The sequence below is a fragment of the Panulirus ornatus genome, chromosome 44 (assembly GCF_036320965.1).
Source record: "Panulirus ornatus isolate Po-2019 chromosome 44, ASM3632096v1, whole genome shotgun sequence".
NCBI classification, from domain to species: Eukaryota; Metazoa; Arthropoda; class Malacostraca; order Decapoda; family Palinuridae; genus Panulirus; species Panulirus ornatus.
The window spans coordinates 10,683,617-10,694,489 of NC_092267.1; the positions used below are offsets into that span (position 1 = coordinate 10,683,617).

Here is a 10,873-nt window from a genome sequence, read left to right on the forward strand (position 1 = left end):
GCGTTTTTTATGTCTGGTTTCCACGCGGAACTTCCTTTGAAAGGCGTAAGAGACTCGCTTGCGTGTTAAGGTTTTAACGCCACTTACGCGTCGGCGTTGAGGCGCGAGGGAAGCAAATGGCGTTTCTTGTGGAGTGAGGTACGTAGTGAGGTGGGTTGGTCGCTGGCGACTCACACGTTCACACCTGTGAGTTACACATGACGGGGGAAAAAGCTTATGAGGAAGATGTATCATCCAATTAATGCTTTTATCGCCATCTTTTTGAGTGTGTGTGTGTGTGTGTGTGTGTGTGTGTGTGTGTGTGTGTGATACAGGAGGGGTGTGTACTGCTAGGTGCGGACGACAGATGTTGCTAATTTGTTGAGTAGATCAAGTGAGTTGGGATGACTTACTGGGCTGAAGCGGGTTCCTCATACCCGCTGAGATCCACTCAGTGCCGCACGCGACGGTCTGATGCCACTCAGTGGTTCGTGTGAATGCACTGTGCCACTTAGTGACCCACGAGAGTGACTGGTGCCAATCAGTTCTTCACATGAACCCCAGGGATGGCCTACGCCCATATTCCTACATGGCCCACTACCCGCGACCACCAGCCCTAACTGGCCCACTACCCGCGCCCACCAGCCCTACCTGACCCACTACCCGCGCCCAACATCTCCACCTGGCCCACCATCTGCCAGACAACTCCCCACCACCACCTGAGCCGTCTTTCCTTCTACCTACCCACATCTTGCCTCCTCCCCTCCCTCTTACCTATGCTCACAACATGAACCTTTCCCATACATCACCTTTAACCCATCACCCTTTAGCCCCACCCCTAACCTTCCCTCCCCCTCCCATGCTGAGAGACTGACATTAACGACCAGTTCTCATGACAAACTGTCTAATTTCCGATTACTGCCACCTTAACTGTAGCTGACCAGTTAACTACAACGTAAGATTACCTCACTCCCACTCGACCAGTAAAACTAATCTAAGTATTTAACAATGCTTTCCCGTCACGGGTAACAGTTAGTCAATATGTATACCATTACCGATATAGGTAAGGTCATCAGTCTAACATGGGTAGGGTCACCACTTTAAAATGGGGTCACAAGTCTAACACAGGACGGGGCGTCAGTCATCAACAACAGTAAGTTAACTATATCATACAAGTCATTGTATAAAAGAAACTCATCATCAGCAGGTACAGTGTACAGAACTGTCATGAACGGCCAAACTTCACAATGGTCAAATATAACAAGTGGAGTACCACAGGGATCAGTCTTGGGCCTATTTCTCTTTCTGATATACAATAATGGCAATATGGACGGGTTATGCTCCCGAGTGCTGGCTGCTTGTGTGCCCCCAACAATAGCATGACCACGCAATACGTGGCAAGCTGCTGTGTCACATTATTACTGTGTGGCTGTTGGCATCTCATGGGTGGGCCGTTTTGATAACTGTTTCTTTCCCAACCCTTGGAAGCTCTGGAACTCTCTACTCTTTGATGTCTTTCCAAATGTGCCAATAAGAAATTCATAAACTGTAAATAGGAAGGATCTAATAAGCATATCTGAAGTAAATAGGTAAATGCAAACAGGAACGAGTGGATCCAATTTTGCCACCAGGAAATGTGTCAAGTAAAGGATGTATATGGAGGAACAGGACAACTAAACTACAAGATAATCTCACTATCAGCTTAAGGCTAACATTGAGTTACTCTTGGTGCTTTAGCGCATCCTCAGACGTTATTCACGTGAACTGTAAAGTTTGTGGCCAGAGGTAGGGACACACACTACGACACTATGTTTTGTGAAAATTAGAATATTTTAGGGATGGGTCCAAAAAAACTCCGCAAGAAATCGTACATCTTGTTGTTAGCAACACGATACATGAACTCCTTATAGTACGTGCACTTGTTTCATCAAACAGGTCAACTCACTCAGCGAAAATCTGTTATCTTATGCGATGAACCAACTTGGTAACAACTCATGGTATAATTATCTACCCACTGGAGTCTGACAAAGATACTTTGTAACCTCAGTAATCCTTCTGCGTTACCGCTCACAGGATGAGCCAGACGTGCACATTAATCAAACTACGTGCTTATAACGGGGAAAATCCCGAATCCAAACTGTTGGACTTACCAACAACAGTAGTTAAAAGCAACACCATAAATACATTTAAAAACAGACTCGACGAATTCCTCGCTTCAAGTCCCCGTCTGATGTTATTTGCGCCTCCCTGGTTGACAATGCATGTAGGCATTTCTACTCATTTATCTATTTACTTTTCTCTTGTCTCAACACCAAGCTCAATGTTTCTGATCTATTTCTACCGTCACAAACAGACTCGAACGGACCCACAGTGGTCTGTTGTGGTCTGTATTGCTGTGTACAGTGCTTATACTGGGTGAGTTTGCACGTGTGTCTGGACGTGACCCTGCGCTTCTAAGTTTCGTCCTTTTTCACGTCTTGTTGTGGTGTGTGACGAGCGTACTGGTACTGCTACACTGGACACAGTTACGTTTCATTCGATAAGAACGATCGATTTACAAGTAGACAAGGTGGAGGTCATCTCAGGTCTCCTGATGACCTATACACTGGACAAGGTGGCACCTTGGATCTCCAGGCCCTTAACTGGTCAAGGTGAAGGTCACCCTGAGTCTTGGAGCCCTAAAATTGGAGACGGTCATCCCGGGACGCTAGATCCTTGAACTGGTCAAGGGGAGGGTCACCGTGGGTCTCCAAGCCCTTGAACTGGTCAAGGTTGAAGTCGTCCACCGGACTCCCAGCCCATAAACAACACAATGTGGAGGTCACCCTTGGTCTTCCGGCCCTTAAACCGTACAAGGTTGGGATCCTCTCAGGTCACGCACGACGACAGACGAGGAGAAGACAATAGGAGGAGGCAGTACCTCACGCTGTATGGTTCGTCCTGTGTGATGTGTTGTGTACGTAATTTGCTGAGTTTAATGGTCATGAGTTGGTGCAGGTCATTACAGGTCATCGCAGGTCAAACATACACTGGACAATATCATCACGTTTTACATCAGTCTTGAGTTACAGAAGGTCGAAGTTCATCAACGGTCGATCTTAAAGATTTGTAATGATCTTTTTAGATAAATGGAATATTTGATAACCAATCTATGATTGTGGAACGTGAAATCTGACGAGTTGTAAAATGGTTTATACTTCATCACGGAATTCTTTAATATAACAAAATTCTCATAAATCTACAACTGATTTTTTTAGTTGTCAGATATATCATTTTCACATAATGTTTGTTGATGTTTTTTATATAAAGTTCTTCTATCTTGAGGTATTTTTAATCTATGCGAGTAAAAATAGAACAGACAGCGTCTTTCTCCAGCCTTCAGCAACAACAGTCGTCAGGACGAATGGAAGAAAATGTACATGTTCCTGAAGTAAGGCAACATGGAACTCAACAGGAGAGAAAGAAAGGGAAGATAAGATTACAAGATTTCATTGCCGTATTCCACCCTCTGTCGCAGAACACTATATATTCTTATGGTCTGGGATGAGATTAAGGAATCATTATGTATCTTTTTATTATAGATAAAATTATTGGAATGCAAATTGGTCGATAGTTTATCAGATGACTTTATATATATATATATATATATATATATATATATATATATATATATATATATATATATATATATATATATGTGTGTGTGTGTGCGTGTGTGTGTGTGCGTGTGTGTGTGTGTGTTAGCAGACTCGGCCTATACGTGAAATACTGCTACGAAATGTCACCTTCGCTGAGGTTGGGTCATCGTCAGTGGATGGAAAGGAGTATAATTTCGTAGAAGAACTTATCATTTCCAAGAAATCCATCATTTCCTGCTCCTGACTGCAGCGCAGCCATGCAGCTGCAGTAGCCCATAAGAGCTGGTCTTGGGCTGTATAACCAAATGAGGTTTGAGTGAGACATGACCACTGGCTGATAACCTGACATGACATTTTTCAAACATGAAACGTAAGAAACATACGAGATGAAATATCATTACAGTAAATATGGAATCATGAAATAGAAGGAATCAGCAAGTGAGGGTACAGTACACATGATCGTGAGTGGATGATGGTGTCTGAAGGTGTTGCAGTGACCCTGTGCATGTTGCACTGTAATGATGACAACAGTGAGGTACGGGGCAGCGGGCGCCCGAGCGCTCCTCATGGTGTATGATCGCTGCTCATCTCGTCCTAGGCCGGCACCCAGCTCTTACGACTCATGGTTTCTCAGGAAGGCGATCGCACTTGCCCGATACACCAGATGATAAGCAATATCTGGGTTATAAAGATCTAGTGTGGCTAATGTGGTGGGCGCCGGTGGCTAGCGGGACTGTGTACAAGTCCTGACGAGCGAGGGGCTTGTTACCCGCCTGTGGGCAACGCTGGTTTTTCCTCCCCATGTTTTGGTAGTCTCTGGTGTCGTCGGTACATTATACATGATGACAGCTTCAGATTGGATGTATGCAAATGAGGCCGTTGTTCGTTTGTTCCTGGCGCTACCTCACTAAGGCGGGAGAGGCAATTAAGTATATAAATACGTTTTGCTCATTATATTATAAAAAATTGTAACTTTAGACAGCCTTATTATCTAAAATATAATGTTTTCTTTGGGGTGTTATTATTATATAACATGGATTTTATTACTTCGCAAAGGTGATCATCATTGTGGATTGCGTCCACTTCCCAAGTGGACGCATCCACACTAAAGTGGATAGCATCCTCCCAGGTGGATACCTTCCCCTGGTGAACCGACCCCAGGTGGGTACCTTCCCTGGCAGACATTCTTATCTGAGATCGTACTTTATGTGGACCAGTCAAGCGTTGTGTCCTCAGCCAGGTACCGTGAGGTGTTAACTCAGCTAGAAGGGCCACTGTTACTGCTGAGCTAAAGCTAGAGTGAGAGAGGGACGAGCTAAGCTGAGGTGAGTGAGAGACGAGCTAAAGCTGAGAGTGAGGGACGAACTAGAATGAAGATGAGTCCATAATATTTTTTCCCCTTTTATTTGTGTCACAAGAGCATGAGTTCAGCGTGTACCTCTGCCCATGCTGTGGGCAGCGACGGAAAAGGTGATATAGAGAACAATAAAGGTCCGTGAAGAACAGGGCCTCAGTGTGTGAATTATGTAAGGTGTTACATGATTAATGATACTAGTAAATCTGAGATACTCCTTAACTATCTGGAACAAAACATCATCATTAACAACACGATCACACACATCTTGTATGGCGGAAGTTGTCTCTGTAATGTATGGTGGGCGTCTCAGTCATGATGTGTGTGTGTGTGTGTGAATCCATGACAGTCATCTGTAAGTAAGGTGATGATGCGGTGGTTCACACCTCGTCTGTTTAGTATCAGCAAGAGGATCAAACTCCCCTGCGTAACCATAACGTAGCCATACATATGGAGGTTTTCTCGCAATCTATTGTGGTAGTCAGTGGATCAGAAGTCCGTCCCACTCGTCTTAAATCTAAACAATTTTGGTCAAGTTCTTCCCGAATGATCATTTTTGCAAAATATGCAAATGAACCAAAGTTATATTCAACCCTGTCTTTACAAATATAGAATTGTGTTGATCCGTCAAACCTATCATGGTATTACGGACCAGTAGACGAAGGGATCACACAGACAAGCTGCTCTAACCCCGTGGACAATCGTCAGTAATTCTGACACACGCATATTACACTCATGCTGAATGGAGTTTGATTTTATGAATGAATAGCTGACGATCCGACTTCCATCGATAAACCATGAGTCAATGAAGAAACCAAACAAATGTGTTAAGCGAGTCTAATGATTGAACCTGACTCCCACTCCAGACGGGTATTATCAGCAGTCCAGTGGTCTGTTGCAAAGACCCATCCGTGTGTGGTCTGTGGTAATGGTGTTACTGTCACCAAGAGTCAGTCATGTCTGACTCTCATCCTCACCTATGACCGTAACCTAAGCAGACGTTTGGGGGAAAAGGGGAAACAAAAAAGGAACAATTTACTATGGGGCAAGATAACGCGGTAGTGTCTGACATGGTAAGTTTATGAATACCTACATTCTGAGCTCAGAAGCGGTGATGATAATATTCTAATAAGAACATCTTAATTTGCAGAGTGTCTGGAAGACCTTTGTTAGAATAAGATGCCTTTGTCTGAGCAAAAGACTGACTTCAGTTATTGTGTCTGATACAAGGAAGACAAGTTCCTTCATTATACTTAAATTCTTAGTTATCCTGAGACAGCCCAAAATTATTTTCTAAGCTTCATTTTCCATTCTCTCAAGCATTCTTACAGGCACCAGAGAAAGCAGATTTGCGACATGATCAACTTACTAATGTTACAGCTACAGTGTCAACTGAAGCTATCCACAATTGTGGGTCTTTTTCTACATGAACCTGAGTCTGCACGTAGCAGCTCCCACATTGTGGTACTTCTGGGTCAAGACACAGACAACTTCCTGCACACTGTGTGTCCGGCCGAGTGTTACTCGTGACATCCATCGAGAGTGCATCTGTTGAGGTGTTTTATTTTCCGTTGAGCAGACAAGCCTCAGCCTTTCATAGGTACGTAAGTCACGAGTGAGTGAACCTTTACCTCGTCATGATGTCGTCAGCATAGCTAACAACATGTTTGGGATTCTTGGGATTGAACTGCAGGAATGAGTTAATCTGGAGTTAAGGTAAGTAGGTGATGGCTGAACTAGAATTACGGTAAGTTCGTTAAGGTTGAGTTAGTGGTGTTTAGGTAAGTGCGTGAGAGTCGTACTAGCTATGGCGGTCAGGTGCGTGACAGTAGAGTGTGTAAGGACTGAACGCTTTTACCTTCTCTGGCGGAGGAGCGTCGACGTCCGCCGCAGCCGAGCCTGTCGAAGCGGCCCTGTAGGGCGGCCGCGGTAGGGCGCGCTGCCCCCCGCTGGGGTCACCCGCTCCCTGCGGCTGCGGCTGCACCTGGCTGCTGCTGCCCTCGCTACCCTGCGGCAGCGGCTGCGGCTGTTGGTGGTGCTGATGATGGTGGTGGTGGTGAGCATGAGGCGGGGTCTGGGGCGTGACGCTGGCGGCTGGCGGGGGCTGGGACATATGGAGCACCCCCTCACTGTTGTGCCTGGAGTCGCCCCCCGGGGTGGTGGCCGGTGCAGGGGCGTGAGGAGGGACGGGCTGGGGGGCGTCCGTCTGCACCACGTAGGGGCTGGGGGCGTACGGCTGGTACATAACTTGGGCACAACTCATATCGCCGCGTGAGACCTGAGGGGCGTGGGTGTGCAGCAGCAGCGGTGTCCCAGGGCTACACGGGCGTGGGCGGCGGGACCACAGGGGTCAGTGGGCGGCTCATCACACGTGACGCCGCCCAGCTTACCGCCTCCCTCAACCAGACAACCACCTACCGCACGCCACTCGACCCAGTCCTCGACCTTGGTCGACACTTTCACTGGCAAACACGACTGGCTCCCTCACCCGCCCGTAAACAGTAGTTTGTAAACAATATTTTACCCGATGGTTCGGAACAAAAACGAACAAAAATTATTTGTAAACAACAGAAAAACGTCATAAGTTTTCACAGTTGACGATCTTAATGTTTACCTAATTTTCAATTTTATTTGTAAACAAAATTTCATGATTTTTTTTTCACTGTAATTCTGAGCCACAATCACTGCTTCAGTTGGCACCCGCTAAACAATTTCCAGTTTGCTCCTCTCCGATTCCCGCGCGCGAGGACACGGTCGCTCCAGCGGTGGGGAGGTCGTGTGGACTGGCGTGGTCCGTCTGGCGGGAACACACCGGTACCGTGACCGGCTGGGCCGACACACGCGGCCTGCTCCGCTGCCACTAGACGCCACTGCGCATGCGTACCGCTGGGCGGGGCTACGGCGCCATGTGCGAGTCGAGTTACTAGTTTTTGCTTTAATGGACCGCTAATATTTGAACCGAAGCCGCTGATCCTCACGCAGCTTTTGCAGTAATGGTAGTTGTGCCAGGATGACGGGCAGCACTCTGACGTAATGGTATGGAACTATGAGTCACAAGGTCGAGGAGGGATTTTGTTCAGCTATCTGGACTCGGGCGATGCCCCACGGTTTCTATAACAACGACCAACCAATCAGGAATTTTCTCGCGTTTAGGTTGCCATGCATTTCCTGTTGTTTCCAAGTTGTGATATATGATCAAAATAAAATTTTCATGTAGCATTCGTATCCTACAACTGAGAATAAAATGGACGAGGGAATCTGCCATCCAGAGAATTACCTCGCCAGCAACAAGCTTGGTGGTACAATCGCCTCAGAAAGCCGTAAAGAGCGAGTGTTTTGATGTTTAAAGTGGGGAAGAAGACATCATGCGGGGTGCGTGGGTGTTGAGAGTGTAAACACACCATGATGAGTGCCTTTAACTCCGCCTTCAGTTTACAAAGGGGAGTCGAGGCTGCCGTAAATGGTTGGGTGGAGCACACCCCCATAAATGTCCAGGAGGGAGGAAGATACAGCCACTCCCCCTCTCCTTGATGCACCCACGAAGTCTTTCTCCCTTTAATATCTATCTCCAGTTCCTACTGCGGTCTCATTCTTTCCAGCTACTGATGTTCTCCTCCAGTACAGTCACTATATCATCTCCTCCAGTCACTGACAATTGAAATTCCAATTCCTTCAGTCACTCTTAATTCTGACTTGCTTTTGTTTCAATTTTTTTCTCAAGTTACTGCCGCTTCAACTGATATCATTGTTTCTTCATTCACAGTCACATTGACTTCATCTGTCTATATCATCAACAGTTCCTACCATCTGCTACATCTAGATTCTTCAGTTATGAGTTATTATAGTGACCAGTCTCATGTTTCAAGTTAAAGTCTGTTATTCTAACAGCACCTCTTCTGTTATTGGTAGCTATACTTTAGTAATGTTTATTGGTATAACAATGTTCTTTCGTATCCTTAAAATCAATTTTCTTCATCTTGAGAGATTTTTTCGCTCACAAATTTCAGACATTGTCTTCAGTTCCTTAATCACAATTCCTTGTTGTTGTTAGACAGTGATGATGTAGTTAATAGGTTCGCGGTAGGTGTTCTTCCACTGATAAGCGTTCTCTCGTTGACAGACTTTCCGTTTCTCTGGTATAAGACGTATTTTCCTGTTGGTAGATTTCTTTTCATTCAGTTTGCTACAGGTGTTCTGCCTATTTGGTCTGTGACAGATGTTCCGCAGTGAACAGGTGTTCCATAATATGGTTCGTGACAGGTGTTCTGTTCCTTCCTCCAGGAACTGCCAGAAATGTTACTTTGTTCCACCATACGTACATTCATTCTGCGTTTGCTAGTGTCTTTTGTTCCTCGACATATCGTCAAGGAACCAGCTGACATTATGGTCACCCGCCAGCATCGATCTATGAGGTGGAATGGTAGACTAAAGAGTCAACCCCATCGACACACACACACACACACACACACACACACACACACACACACACACAGGGCATTATGGTGGAGGGTTCTGTAAAATTTACATAGAAAGAGTAAAGACAGAGTAGCGACACGGACACCTCTACTTCTGTTCCAAAGCTACGGGCTAGACAGAAGGTGTGGTTCAATAAATGATGTCAAGATGCCAGGGAGCGCAGCGATGTGCTGCTGGCGACACCTCAGACAACCAGCATTGGAAAGGTACAAGTCAAGAACGACTATTGCAGGATCAAGATGGAGGAAGAAAGAATCTTTGAATAGATTATTGCAGGATCAAGATGGAGGAAGAAAGAATCTTTGAATAGATTATTGCAGGATCAAGATGGAGGAAGAAAGAATCTTTGAATAGATTATTGCAGGATCAAGATGGAGGAAGAAAGAATCTTTGAATAGATTATTAGGGATGAAGCCTCAAGCAGACCATCCAAAACTTTACAAGTTCATCAGGAATAAGTTGTTGAGAGCAACTGATAAGGTTGAGGCATTCATAAGCGAGAGTTTTAGAGGAAGATGTAATGATACTGTTCGTCAGTGTTTTCACAGTGGACGACACGATAGCTCAAGTGGAGAACACGATAGCCTCATGTGGAGGACACTATAGCCGCAAGTAGAGGACGATATAGTCGCAAGTGGAGAACGCTATAGCCGCATGTGGAGGATACGATAGCCTCAAGTGGTGGACACGATAGCCTCAAGTGGAGGACGCTATAGCTTCAAGTGGAGGACGCTATAGCCTCAAGTGGAGGACGCTATAGCCGCAAGTGGAGGACGCTATAGTCGCAAGATCAGTGAGATACGATGGAAAGAAAGTTTCGGAAAACACTGAAATATCGAGAGATGATATAACAAAATACTGAAGGGTCTTGACCATATAATGTTTACGATCCTGATGAGATACCTCCATATGTGTTGAGGATACGTGCACACACACACACACACACACACACACACACACACACACACACACACACACACCTGACACACCATCTGAAATATAGCTGAAGTTGTTGATAGAAAAAGATAAAGGGCCAAGGGAAGAGGACGAGAGCAGACGTTGTACCTGTCTTTGAAAGGGAGACTGGGAGGAGGTGTCGCACTACTGACTGGTCTCCGTGGCGAGGATGGCCAGTAAAGCGCTGGAAGAGATCATCAGAAAGCAAATGGATGACTTCCTGCCAGACCTCAGCTACGAGGAGAGGGAAGTCCTGGAGTTGTCCACGCTGGAAAACGGAAAACAGAGGAAGACATGATACATACAGACACATTTCTGTAAGGTCATTACGACGTCAACATACAAGAGTTCTTTAAAGTTGGAAGAGAATCCAGAACATGAGGTTATAGTTGGAAAACTGGCAAGAAAAGTTTATGGAAGTGTACGGGTAGGCGTGGAACAAGGTAAACAAAGAGTATGTACAAGCAAC

At 45.6% G+C, this 10,873-nt stretch overlaps 1 protein-coding gene across 1 annotated transcript in view; it reads right to left on the reverse strand.

Moving 5' to 3' along the window:
- The window catches only part of LOC139762729 (uncharacterized), a 97,959-nt gene extending 90,128 nt beyond the window's left edge, over positions 1-7,831 (reverse strand). The window contains exon 1 of the mRNA XM_071687770.1: positions 6,830-7,831. Within this exon, the coding sequence (XP_071543871.1) occupies positions 6,830-7,234 (405 nt within the window). The 5' untranslated portion in view covers positions 7,235-7,831. The remainder of the gene's footprint in view (positions 1-6,829) is intronic.
- Positions 7,832-10,873: the final 3,042 nt, after the last annotated feature.